Raw genomic sequence first — 13,728 nt, 5'->3', positions numbered from 1 at the left:
AAAGGTAAAGGTAAAGGGACCCCTGACCATTAGGTCCAGTCATGGCCGACTCTGGGGTTGCGGCGTTCATCTCGCTTTACTGGCCGAGGGAGCCGGCGTTCAGCTTCCGGGTCATGTGGCCAGCATGACTAAGCCGCTTCTGGCGAACCAGAGCAGCGCACGGAAACGCCATTTACCTTCCCACCAGAGCGGTGCCTATTTATCTACTTGCACTTTGACATGCTTTCGAACTGCTAGGTTGGCAGGAGCAGGGACTGAGCAACGGAAGCTCACTCCTTTGTGGGATTTGAACCGCTGACCTTCTGATCGGCAAGTCCTAGGCTCTGTGGTTTAACCTACAGCGCCACCCACGTTAATCCCTCTTAAAAGAAGAAACACGACAATCTTATTCAGAGTTAATAAGAGAAGTTTACTCACATCAGTTCACAGATGGATTCCTGAAGGCAGACTTAGTTACAGATAGGTACATGTGGATCTACCCCACATGGGGAAATAATCCCAGTGCTTCTGCTAGCTGAGAGCCAGCAGAGCAGTCCTATCTAGAAGCTGGTCAAATGAAGAAGGAAGTCAGAAGAAGAGAGAGAGTGCTGCGTGACTTGTCCTTTTGTTACCTGGACAGGTGAGGTCACGCCCACCTCTAGTCACATGCAAAGGAAGGATGCTCCAGCCAGGAGGACACAGGAAGTTTTCGCCTGGCTGGACGCCCACATGTCTTCTCTAGCATTAGAAGGAATGTTGTACTTGACTGCTCTCAGTGGATTACATCCCACATTGGATAGGAAGGTTTCTGGTTCTCGATCAAGGCAGCTCTCTCAGAGGAGAACTCCAGGATGAACTCTCATCTTGAGGTCTTAGAAAGAAGTAGGAGAAGAAGGAGGAAGTTGTGAAACCAGATGCAACCGGAGAGTATCAGTCTGACATCAAAGAGACAGAGAACTCAGCCCAATAAGTTAAGGGCACAGGGATAGTCTGGGGGTTTGCAGTTCCCTAACGCAAACTGGGTTGCACCCAGACTTCCAACAGTTGCCTACACTGACCGGCAGCATCTGTCTGTGGTTTCAGGCAGCACCATTCCCAGGCCTGTTGTGCAGATGCTGCCAGGATCAGACTTGAGGGGCTCTTTCACGGAGCTTCAAAATGAACCAGGAAAATCAGCCACAAAGGACCCCGGACTGTTTGGAAACGTCTGTTTAGGTGTCCAAAGTGCTTGATTTTCTGGGGCATTATGCAAAAGCTGTGCCCCCACCCCGCCGCTGCCGCCTGTGTGTGTGTGTGTGTGTAAGATCATAGCGAGGTCCAGACCCTTGGCGACATTCTAGATTCCATTTTTGTAAAAGCTGCCTCTGGGCCCATTGTAGCCTTGCACCTGTATTTGAAAAGAAGGTGAAGCTCTGGGGTAATCTGGGCTGCTTACCGCATACACTTCTCATGGGGGGGGGGCGGGGGAAATAGTATTATCTGTGGGGGGAGAGAGACCACAAAATCTTCCATGAATCAGAACAAAGTCAAGCCCCATTTGCCTCATACAGCGGAGATCAATCATGGAAATTTGTCTCGAGGTTTCAACATATTTGGCGGGGGGGGGGGAGCAGAGAAGGGGCTTGGGATTTTGAAAACAACTGCCACTGCCATGTGGAGCCAATTAAGGCCCCCGCCTCCCCCTAATGCAGAAGCGGCCGCCTCTCTTTGAAGTCTCCCTTTCTGAAGGACCAGCTGCTAATTTCGCCTGACGTTTTAATTGGTGTCAAATCCTTAATATATTTATCTGCTCCAGATAGATAAACCAGCTCAGTGCTGTGTGTAATTGTTATTTGAGCTTAAATTGGGGTGGGGGGGGGGATGCCGAATATTGGAATTGCAGCTATATTTCAAATGCGATGCCTGATGCTCCACATCTTGGCTGGCATTTTTCCCTGGGATTTGGGGTGGGGGTGGGGAGGGTGAGTCAGTCCCTCTCCGAATGGAAGTCACGCCAGTGAGCAGCGTGCCTGTCCCCAAACTCACAAGATCACGAACAGCTCGTTTCAGCTGCCACTCCAGGAGAGGCAGAAAGGCGGAGCACAGCTCACAAGCGGTCTGGATTCGAGGCGCCATGAGGCAGCCCTTGCTGAGCCTCACTGCTCGTGGGTGGAGTCCGTGGGAGCTGGTCCACGGGAAGGAAGCCTGTGATTTTTCCTGGTGGCTGGTGGGATCCTATGGACTGCCTGTGCCAGAAAAAAGGGCCTCTTGCAAATAATAATAATAACTTAAGCCATGTTATTTTTCTCCAATGCCGATAGTTGTGGTTTGTTTCATAAAAACCCTCCTGTGGCTCCTTTATATACCGATTCATTTTGGCTTCCAAGAGCAAAGTGATAATTTTAAAGGGAACCAGGCAGAGGGCCTTCTCGGTGGTGGCGCCCGCCCTGTGGAACACCCTCCCATCAGATGTCAAGGAGATAAACAACTATCTGATGTTTAGAAGACATCTGAAGGCAGCCCTGTTTAGGGAAGTTTTGATGTTTGATTTTTTTTGCGCTTTTAATATTCTGTTGAGAGTTGCCCAGAGTGGCTGGGGAAACCCAGCCAGATGGGCAGGGAATGAATGAATGAATATTATTTCTCCAGTTCTTAATTTTACTACATTTATACCACCCCTCTCCACCAAGGAGTTCAAGGCTCTCCCTCGCCCCACGTTATCCTCCCAACGAGGTCGGTTAGGCAGTGACTGGACACCTAGGCCTCATCCAGGGAGCTTTCTGGCCATGGGGACCCTGTTCTCTCCCAGGCCCCGCTGCACCGCAGGGGCTCTTTGCAAACCGGCCGCTCCGTGGAAGAGCTGTGCAGAACCTGTGCAAGAGGCGGAACTTTGCCAAACCGGAGTGGGGCTGGGACCTCGGCTCCTTTGCCAGCCAGCCAAGCAGGAGTCACGAGGCCTCAAGTCCACTGCCCAGCTGAACTGGGCTGATCTGGGGAGCACAAAGGCAGGGCTGCCTTTTCATGGGAGCGTGATCTAGGGAGGTCCAACCTGAACCTCCTTGGCTCTTTCTTCTCCATGTTGGGTCACCCATAACAAGAGGCCATGGCGGCCACCAACCCGGCCATCCAGATGGAGCCTCCGTTTCCAGAGGCAGTGTACCTTGATCCCAAGATGCTGCTGTCCCTGGGCAGTCATTGACGAGAGTGAGAAGGAGGCTTGGGCATGTGAGAGCTCTTCTTCCTCCCTCCCTGACCCGTCTCCTTCCTCTTCCTCCTCCCCAGGAGCCAGCGCAACCTGCAGCTCGCCAGCGCCTGGATGCAGCGCCTGAACGACCACCTGCAGCTGCAGCACTTCTTGCAGAACTGCCACGAGGTAAGGGGGCCCGGGAGGGGTACCTGAGGTGCCTGGAGCGGTGTGGGGCATGAAAGAGGCACCCGGTCGCTCAGGTGGGGACCCAGACATGATCTTCCAGTCCATCAGGAGCGCCCTAGAAGGGGGGGAGAGTGCAGCCTGTGTTCTGCAGGGAAGATTAAGTGGAAGCCTTCCCCTGAGAGGCTAGTCTTCTAGGTGCAGGGAGGGCCTTTTATTTTGGCATGGACATTCCTTTCCCATGCTCCTGGTCTGTGAGGCAGTGATGCTTCTGAATGCCAATGGCTGGAAACCCCAGGAGGCGAAGGGGTTCTTGGGCTTGTGGTTTCCTGCTTGTGGGTTTCCAGCAAGGGGAATCTTGCTGGCCATTGGGAGGAGACTGTGGAGACATGGCTGGGGAGGCATCAGAGAAGTGTGCGCCCCCCTCCTTCATGGAAATGCAAGCAGCTTTTCCCTCCACAAGGATTCCAGTTGTCATCCAATTTGCATTTTTGGCCCCGCCCACTAACACATCTCCATTTCTCCCTAATTAAGGTAGCTTCCATGTTCCCAGGGTGTTCCTCAGTTGTGCTAATTAATCCTGGGTAGGCACACACTCCAGGTTAACGAGGTTTCCTGGGGGAAGAGGCTGCAGCGGCAGAGGCATAGCCCCCTCCCAAAATGCCCCACACAGCTTGCACCTGAATGCGCTCACACAGAAAGCGGGTGGCTCCTGGTGCAAAGGAATGTTTTGCCCACTTCCTGAGGGCTGGGCAGGAGGGCAGCTGCCCCAAGCCCTGGGGGCCCCGTGGGAAGGGTGGGGCTGGGGAGGTGGTGCAGGTGGGCCTGGATCCTGCCCCTTGGGCCTGCAGCCTCCCTGTCTGGTGCACGCTGCGCAGTGTTACACCCAGGAGGCAAGCTCTTCTGGATTGGGGCCCTCTTCCTTGGGCTTCCTCAGGGAGGGTGCTCACGCCAGTGAAGTGTGCCTGGAGAGAAACAGAAGAAGAGCCTGGCAGATCAGGCCAATGGCCCATCTGGTCAGGGGGTCAAGCAGATGTCCCAGCACCATAGCTGGCAACATTTTCCCTTTTTTAAGGGAAATTCCCTTATTCCGAAAAGGATTCCTCCCAAGAAAAGGGAAAAGTTGACAGCTATGCCCAGCACAAGAGGCCTCTCCCCTCCTGCTGTTTCCAGCAACTGGTCTTCAGAAGCCCCGTCCTCTTGAAATCTGCGCCCCAGACGCTGTGGGGTGGTGGGAATTTTGCCCTCTTGATTTTAAATGTTGTTATTTAAATCTGTTGCCCAATTACTGACCCGGGCTGGACTCGGTGGGCCCTGGGAGCCTCCTGTCCTTCTGGCTTGCGGCAGCTGCCGTTTGAACTTGCCTCCAAAGGGAGCTTCCAGAGGTGGAGTTTGCGCCTCTGCTGTTGAGAAATGGGCTGGAGAGGAGCAAGGGCGATGCGGGGGGGGGGGAGGGAGGGAGAGCAGCGGCAGCGGCGGCGGCGGCGGCAGCAGCAGAGAGCGAGGAGGCTGCGGCTCAGCCTGCAGTAATCAAAGGGAGGGAGGGAGGGAGCTCCTCCTCCCCCCCCATCCTCCTGGCGAGGGGTCAACCGGGCCGGGCTCGCCCCTCCCTGCAGCTCTGACCGGCCTCCCGCTTCCCTCGCGGTCCCTGAACGGGGCTCCCTCTCTTCTGCCCCCCCCGCCCCCCACCTGCAGTGACCCACTTTCTCTGCAGCGCTCCGAGGCGCGCATCCCCATCTGCCCCCCCCCCCGCCGCGGTTGGAGGAAATGTTCCTGGGGAGGAGGCCTTCTCCCCCAAGAGAAAAAGGTGGTCCCCCCCCCCCTTCCCCACGGCTGACTTTGCCCTCTAGGCGGGGAGGGGGAGGAGGGGGAGATACGTTTTGAAGGGCGGCCCAGAAGAGCCAAGGCGTGGAAGTTCGGGGAAAGGGGGGGGGCTTGGGGGCGCCTCGGTTTGACCCGAAGGGCAGCCAAGCCGGGCGCAGGGGATCAGCGTTCCGGCTTCTTGCTGCGCCTCCCTCCGAAGGAGAGGACCCAGGCGTCCGGGCTGGCGGGAGGCTAACTGAGGTGAAGCGGGCTCGGGCGCACGTGAGCGCGCCACGCTCGCCGCCCCCACCCCACTCGGCTGGGGGTGGGACCCAGGCGTCCGAGGCCCGGCCGCGCGCCTCCCCCTTTGCCCGTTCCTTCCGTCCTCCCTCCCTCCCTCCTTCCTTCCCCGGTGACGCGCTCGGAGAAGGGAGGGAGGCGCTCGGCTCGCCCGCTGCAGCATCCCGGGCAGGTCCGGAGCGCGGGGCTGGGAGACCGGCGGAGGGGGGTCCTGGTAGGCGGGGGGGGGGGAGGCTGGAGGCGCGCGCCCTGCGGCTGCGGCGGCGGGAGGGGGGAGGCGGGCGAGCGGAGGCGGGGGGCGTCCCCCCCTCCCGCCGCCCGGCTGACGCGCGCCCGCCCCTCTCCCCCGCCCCCCTCCCTCTCCGCGTGCAGCTCGATGGCTGGGTGGCCGAGAAGGAGGCGCTGATGGCCGGCGAGGCGCCCCCCCGGGACAAGGAGGCGCGCCACCAGCGGGCGCCCAAGCGATGGCTCCGGCACCGCGCCTTCATGGCCGAGCTGGCCCAGAATAAGGAGTGGCTCGCCAAGATCGAGAAGGTGAGTTCAGCACCGCGGACAGCGCCGGCCCGAGAGGGACCCCCCCCCCGCAGCGCGTGCATGCGCGCGCCCGCCTCTCTCCCCCTCCACACGTGTTGATGTACACATCCGTGCTGCGAAGCCCCCCCCCAGCACGGGCTTTCTCCCGCCCCCTCCTTTCCGACCTGCAGTTGGGCCGTGTCTGCTGAGATGCGCGGGGGTCCCAGGGTCCTCCTGCCCCCATCAGGGGCCTGGGTGGGTCAGCCTGGGGTCTCCCCAGCTTTGGCCTGGTTTGAAGAGCCCTGTTTTTTTGGGGGGGGGTGGGAGTTGATGCTTTCTTCCTTGATATCTGGCCCCAGGCCTCATCCAGCTCAACCACCAGTGGGGCCCAGCTCCAGAGCTTCTCTCCCTCCCCAAGAGACATCTTGACCTAGGGATTCAGGGGTCCTGGTGATGCCCTGGTTTGTGGAGGAGGTGCAGAATTGCGGGGGGGGGGGGGAGTCAGCCTGGAAGCTAAAAAAGCACATGAAGCCCTTTTTTGTAATTTATCTGAACTGTTTTAATTTGTGTGAGTCTCAGTCTGGGGAAATGTGATAGAAATAAATAAATGATATGATTTGATAATGATGAGAGTTGCCCGAGGCCTCAAGACTCCCGCTTTGCTCAGAGAGATGCCCTTTTGTGGAGGTGGGGAGGGATGTCCCCCTTGGATCAGTGGGTCAGTGAATCCTTTCCTTCCCCTCTGCTGCCTCTACCTGTGGGACGTGTGTTTTTGTGGGGGTCTGGGGTCATTTCCTCCACCTGAGGCCCCTGGAAGCAGGTTTTGTTCTCTCTTGCTATGGCACTTGGGGGTCTGTGCTGTGTGCCTTGATCTGGGGCTCAGGGCTGGGCGTGTGGCCCTGCTTTGTGGCAAGGAAGTTGCTTGAGTTCTAGATCCAGGAGTGTTGGGTCTGGGTCCCAGTTGTGGCCCTTCTGCTTGGAAGGCAGGTTGTGGTTAATCAGTGGTGAGTGAACAGCACTCTGCACATGTTCAGATGTGCTTTTGTGATTGCGCTCGTTGAGTTGGCTAACCTCAGACTGTGTGCCCCCCATACAGTGGCAGCCGTGACCCTGATGCCTGAGTTTTGTGTGGGGAGGGGCTTGTTTGTTTGGGTACAGAGAAGAATCCATTGTTGTTGTTGTTGTTGTTGTTGTTGTATGATGTGAGCCCCAGCTCAAGGGGTCCTGCTCAGACAGAGGTGGGCCATCTCAGTGAGGACTTAGCTGCTTGGCATTTAACTGCCTCAGGACCAAGGTTCTGGCGCTGGTTCCTGGCTCAGATAGAACCTGGAGGCCGTTCTCATGGGGGGGGGGCGGTTGCCATTCTGCCCCCTTGAGACTGAGATTTGGAGGGATTCTGCATCCCAGCCATGACTTGGGCAGGGCGGCCTTTGGTCATACGATACCCTGAGTCAGGACAAAACTTTGGGTCCCCCAATATTTCTTATTTTCATGCCCCTCCTCCCTCTTGTCTTCCGCTCTGCGCCCCCTTGGCATGGATCCCTGTGCAGAGCAAGTGCCCCCAGTGCCCTCAATCTGGCGCTGGCTTGGAGTGACCTGGGAGCTGCCTCCTTTCTGACCTGCTTTCCATCGGCTGGACCCTCTTGTCGAAAAAATCAGCTTGTTTCCAGAGCGGTGAGGAGAGTGAGGAACAGCTCCATGCATGCTTTGTCCTTGGCCTCTGCAGGGCCAAAGGTTGTGGGGGACTAGGAAAGACACCCCCCTCTGGTTCTTCCTGAGACCTTGCAGATGGACTGGTGGTCTGTTTTCATCCAAGGCCTCTCTCTCCCCACCAGGCCTCTCTCTCCAGCCTTTGTGGCCCTGAGGAGGAGCGTTCCTCCTCTTCTCCTGTGTGTGTGTCTCTTCCTGGCATCAAGGATTTCTCTCTTTTTCCGAAGCACCAGATTTAGTGGGGTTGCAGAGCAAGGAGTTTCCACAGGGGTGGCACCTTCCTTGTTAAGAAGTTCTCGGTGTGCCTTCCATTGTCTCCTGCCCAGGGCAGCTGAGGGACCATATTTCCTCCTACAAGCCCACCTGGGCTCTGAGATCCCCAGGAGAGGCCTCTCTCTGTCCCGCCATCCTCACAGATCCACTTGGGGAGGCTGGAGAGGGCCTTCTTGGTGGTGGCTCCTTCCAGGCAACCTTGGAGCTCTCTCCCTGCCGACGCCAGACTGGCTCCCTCCTTGCTGTCCTTCTGCTGGCAGGTGAAGCGCTTCTTATTCCCACAGGCCTTTGGGAACCAATTTTTATTTTTTAAAGAGAGAAAGGGGTTTTAATAGTGCCCTGCTGTTTTCAATATCTGCCTTTTAATAGATTTGGTATTTATTAGAGTCCAATTACTTTTTAACAGTCATGCTTTTAGATTTTTATATCTTAGCTGTGTTGTTTTGGGAGATATAAATAAATATAGCAGCAGCAATAATGATTTGATGGTCATTCCTCGGTGCTGGTTTTTTCAGTGGCGATGCATTTTTAAACCCTCAGCCGCTGTTTTGCCAAGGTGGGAATCTGGTTGTTGTTGGACCTCGGCTTGCGAGTGTGTTTTTGCAGAGACTCAACGCCTGCCTGCCTTCCGGGGGTAGCGAGCGAGTGAGTCTCTCCATCTGCGCCGCCGGAGAGGCGGTGGGAGGGAGGGAGGCCTGCTGGGGCAACGACTCCTGCAACATTTGGGGCCTGCTGGGCATTTTCTTGTTGGCAACACGCCACCCTGTGATCTCTCACAGCGCCAGCCGTGCAGATGGCGGCTTGCAGGCTTCTCGGCGGCCCAGGCTCCCCACCACATTGGGGGAGGGATATTGATCGGTCCGGTTGGGGGGTGAGGAGGGGTGTTAGGGGAGGCGAGGGTAATTGCCAGGGGATCCGACTCAGAGCGTGGTAATCTCTGGCTTTTCGGGGGAGCAAGAGAGGCATTGAGTCAGCTGCTTGCGTTTGCTCTGCAGAGTTTCTGGAAGATCTCTCAGATCCGTTGCGAAACGGCGCCTGCAGCCAGTTTTCGGACTTGGCAGGCAATCTTGAGAAGCCAGGAGAGCTCAGCATGTCTGTGGCCTGAGATGGAGCGTCCCATGCTAGTCTCCCTCGTCCCTTTCCTGCCCCTGTTGGGCTGAATCTGGGGGCGCAGTCGGAAGCAGGTGGGCTGAGCAAGAGCCCTTTTGGTATTGGCCAGGAAGGTGGAGGCGTCCTCACCGTAAAGGGTTAAGGCTGCCAGGTTGCCATGGAGACACTCACGCCTTGGTGGGGACCGGAGGGTGGCATCTGTGCCACTCCTGGGAGGGTCCTGTGGGCAGCAGGGGCCCCTCAAAGAGCCAGCACAAGGGGGGGGGATGAATGGTGTTAAGAGCTATTGCAAGGGGGGCAGGAATGGTGTTCTGGGGGTCATGCCCCCCTGCCCTGCCGCTCTGGCTCCCCCACAAAGCGAGGCCTCTCTGGCTGATGCAAACAAGGCAGCTATTTCAGCCCCCGTTGGGCGATGTTCGGTTTTCGCTGGGTGACGAGAGAGAATATGTTACCATATGGTATTTGACAGCCTTGAACATGCGCAGAGTGGATTTCTGCCGTCACCAAGCGATTAATCCCACCCAGCCAATGATTGTCCAGCCTTTCTGCCTAGTCTGCCCCTTCGTGAAACATTCAGGCCATCAAAACAGAATAAATTCCTACATTTTGCAACGAGCTAAATCGATAATATAAGACGAGACAGTTGTTTACTTTCAGCTGGGAGTCAATTCTGACCTCCCCGAATGCACTTTGAGCCTTTCGGGTTTGTAAATGTTCCGTGAAGTACATACACACTTAGACGCAAACCCTTTTGCTGCCACCCTGAATAAGAGCAAGAGGGGAAGAGGAGAAAAGTTTTTCCTTTTATTTGCAAATGTTTGGCAAAGTAAGCAAAGATGGCAACTGTTTTCTTCCGCCTCTCATTCCTGTCTCACAGTTGGAGAAGTAAAGCCGCGTGGATCCACTGATCCCTTTTGATTTTTATGGAATCTGCCTTCCATAAAAAGCATGCCGGGTGGGGGCTGACTATGTCTTTTAAACTGCCTGAGCTGGCAAATGTTTCAGAGAATTAGAGGACAGAGTTGTCCTGTGCCCCCCCCCCCATCCTGCTAAGATAGAACCGTAGAACTGTAGAGTTGGAAGGGACACCAGGGGTCATCTAGGCCAACCCCCTGCCATACAGGAACCACAGCAATGGCATCCCTGAGAGATGGTCATTCAGCCTCTGTTTAAAAGCCTTCAGTGAAGGAAAGAGTCCCACCTTCCACTCTCAGGCAGCTCTTACTGTCAGAAAGTTCTTCCTGAAGTTGAGTTGGAATCTCCTTTCCTGTGACTTGAAGCCATGGGTTTGAGTCCTACCCTCCAGAGCTGGGAAAAACAAACTGGTTCCCTCTTCCACGGGACAGCCCTTCAGATCTTTGAAGATGGCTCTCCTATCTCCTCTCAGTCTCCTCTCTTCCAGGCTAAAAATCCCCAACTCCTTCAACCGTTCCTCATCAGGCTTGGTTTCCTGACCCTTGATCATCTTGGTCTCCCTCTTCTGCACATGTTCCTTCTTAAATTGTGGCGCCCAGAACTGGACACAGAATTCCAGGTGTGGTCTGACCAAGACAGAATAGATCCATTTATTTTTCTCTGGTTTTGTCATGGCTGCTTGGTTACAATTCTGTTCAGAGTTTATTCCTGGTTTTCGAGGTTTCCCCTGAGGAAGAAAGTTTGCATTCATGAAAGGGGCTCTCATAAACTCTGGGGCTTCGGAGACTCTGTTTCCCCTTGGCTGCCTTCTCACGGCGCTTCTGGGGTGGGAGGGAGGCCATTTCACAGGCCAGGGGGCTACCATGGCAGGCTCTGACCCCTTGCCTTGCCTTGCCCTCCGCTGGCAGAAATGGCTCTTTTGGTGGGAGAGATGCCATGGGGCTCCCAGTAGTCCCTGAGACAAAACATGGAGCTCCCCCATCTGATATCTCTGCTTTATTCTCTCTGTAGCCGAGCATTAGGACAGTCTGCATTTTTTTTTTTTTTTTTACTTATTTATTTCTTGAAAGGTATTCACTGCTTGACTGTAAAAAGAAAAGAACACAGTTTACATATGCAAAAGCATCTCTTTAAAACCCTTATATCTTTTAAGGTGCCAGGTGAAAATGTTCATCTTCAACCAGGCCTTTGGCTGATTAATTCTACAGCCTTTTAATATTCTACAGCTTGTGAGAAGGGGGGAGGGGTTGTTGTTTTTCTGTTTTGTTTTGCTTATTGTTTTTATCCTGCATTTTATTCCGTGAACCCCGCCCCCCCGAGATCTTGCGTTGAAGGGCATTATATAAACCTAATAAACAAACGAATGATAAAACATTCAGAAGGCAAAATCAGCAATAAATTAAGGACAGACTAAAATGGACAGCATCATTCTACATATCCGGGAGGGATTATCTAAGCAGAAATGTTTTAAGGAGGTGCCGAAAAGAGTACAGGGAAATTGCTTGCCTGGTATCCAGTGGCAGGGAGTTCCGCATCTCCAGGGCCTTGTCTTGCATTTGGAATTTTGCCCCCAACCCCAAATAAAACAGCAGAACAACCTGCGTGCTCTTGCAGGAGGTGTGTGCCTTTCCCAGGGCTGGAGGGGGGGGGATCCCTTTCTGCAAAGAGGGTTTGGGCTCCTCGGGGCGCGCAGGCCAACGGCTCCCGGCTCTCTGTCCCCAGGAAGGCCAGCAGCTGATCGCGGAGAAGCCGGAGCTGGCCGAGACGGTGAAGAAGAAGCTGGGCGAGATCCGGCTGTGCTGGGCCGAGCTGGAGTCCACCACCCAGGCCAAAGCGCGGCAGCTCCTGGAGGCCACCAAGGCCGAGCACCTGGTGCAGAGCTACGCCGACCTCGACAAGCGGCTCCTCTGCATGGAGAGCCAGCTGCACCTGGTGGACTCCGGCCCGGACCTGGCCAGCGTCAACAGCAACCTCAAGAAGCTCCAGGTGGGTCTCGAGGGGGGTCTGGGGGGCCCACGGGGCTGGCATGTTGGGGGCGGGGCTCTGGGAACGGTCAGGGGTTTCTGGGGGGCTGGCACGGACCCCCCTGGGTGGGGTGGGGAGCAGATTGCCCTGTCTGGCAAAGCACACATAATACTGGCTGTGCAGCTGTGACTCTGGGGGGTGTGTGTCTGCAGGCACCTGCTGTCGGCTCGTGAGCCCCCCATCACCAGGAAGAGTCCGGCTAACCTCCCCAGCGAACTCTTCCATGCCACCCCTGCTTTCTGGAGGGGCACTGGGAAGGGGGGAGGGTGTCTTGCAGAGCAGCCAGGCCAAGCCAGACCCCCAGCCATAAGAGGAGCCTGCCGGATCAGGCCAAAGGAGGCCCCTCTAATCCAGCAGTGGCCAAATACCTCTCAGAATCAAGATAGACTGCCTCTGGATCTGGAGGCTCCATCAGCACCTGAGTGCCTGGCTGCTGGATCAGGGCAGTGGGCCCACCTAGTCCAGCATCCTGACCTCACAGTGGCTGACCTAGGAAACCCTTGAGCAGGATCCGAGCCCCGGAGCAGCCTTCTCCCCTCCTGTGGCTTCCAGCAACTGGGATTCCGAAGCATGGCTGCCTCCACCATTTCATCTGCGCACCTCCGTCTCCCTGCATCTCTTGAACCCGCAGCACTGGACAAACTTCCCTTCCTGGCCCAGGGAGACGCGTGATGCCCTGCCGCGGGCCTGTGCCTCCTTGCGTGCTGCCTCCGTGACTGGGGCCAGAGTTGGGTCCTGCCAGCCTCGCTGTCCCCTTTGGGGGCGCTGTGCTCATGGGGGAGACCAGCTGGGCCTGGGAGCTGGACCACTGCAGCTCACATCCCTTCCCTTCCTCCTCTGAAAAGTTGTAACTCGTCTTTCCTGGGGGAAACAGTACAAGGAGGCTCTCGAGATAGAATAAGGAAGCCATAAAATCCGAGTTAACAAGAACAATAAAACCCCGACTCCCCAAACGCATAACAACAACGAGACAGAAATAGGCTCCGTAAACACGGCAGGAAGAAATTGTAGCAGCCCCAGCGCAAGTCGGGCATCTGCTCAAATCCTGGCGCAGTCTGTGCTCTGTCCAGAGGCAGCTCTGGCAAGCTAAATCTTGGCCATTGGCAGGTGAGGCGAACCTTCCCCAAAGGGGGGGCGTTTCAGAGCCCGGGTTTGACCACAAAGGGGCCCCCTCCCCATTCCCCACAAGGTGGGCTTTGAGATAGACGGCCCCGACTGATGGCTTTGGCAAGTGTACAGGTTGACGTGGGAGACAAGTTTGGCGCAGGGGTTTGAGGGCTGGGACCTGGGAGAGACCAGGGTTCGAATCGCCACTCGGCCGTGAAGCTCACTGGGTGGCCTTGGGCAGTCGCTGCCTCTCTCGGCCTTCACATGCCTCACAGGGTTGTTGTGGGGATCAAATGAGGAGGAGGAGGGCCAAGGATAGGCCCCCTTGAGCTCCTAGGGGGAGGAAGGTGGGACAGAAAATCAGGAAATAGGGGCAGGAAGGGCCGTCCTTCCGAGACCCTGGAGCTCAAAGGGCTTCCAAGGTCAGTAGGAAAAGGGGGGGGCGTTTGGAGGGGTCAGCTTCCCTCCCTGTTTGGGAGCCCTTTTTAAAGGCAGCCCCACACAGAGTGCATTGCGGTAGTCCAGAGGAGATGCAAGAAGAGCCTGCCCTCCCCACGGCCAGATCTGCGGAGGGCTAGAGCAGGAAAAAGAAAAAGCGGTCCAGCCACCACCAAAACCTGAGAAGTCCTGAGGGCCCCGATTCC

The 13,728-nt window shown here is 56.2% G+C and overlaps 1 protein-coding gene across 4 annotated transcripts in view; it reads left to right on the top strand.

Moving 5' to 3' along the window:
- The window catches only part of SPTBN4 (spectrin beta, non-erythrocytic 4), a 77,410-nt gene that overhangs the window by 34,303 nt on the left and 29,379 nt on the right, over positions 1 to 13,728 (top strand). The window contains exons 18-20 of one of the 4 annotated variants that reach the window (XM_083454671.1): positions 3,241 to 3,331; positions 5,804 to 5,965; positions 11,675 to 11,938. In XM_083454671.1, coding sequence (XP_083310797.1) covers positions 3,241 to 3,331; positions 5,804 to 5,965; positions 11,675 to 11,938 — 517 coding nt within the window. Of the gene's footprint in view, positions 1 to 3,240; positions 3,332 to 4,909; positions 5,136 to 5,259; positions 5,393 to 5,453; positions 5,604 to 5,803; positions 5,966 to 11,674; positions 11,939 to 13,728 lie in introns of those variants that run through there. The other 3 variants (XM_083454674.1, XM_083454673.1, XM_083454672.1) reach the window with 3 other exon arrangements.

This window comes from Podarcis tiliguerta (assembly GCF_965153285.1).
Source record: "Podarcis tiliguerta genome assembly, chromosome: 8".
Classification (NCBI taxonomy): domain Eukaryota; kingdom Metazoa; phylum Chordata; class Lepidosauria; order Squamata; family Lacertidae; genus Podarcis; species Podarcis tiliguerta.
This window is presented reverse-complemented; position numbering and strand designations above follow the sequence as displayed.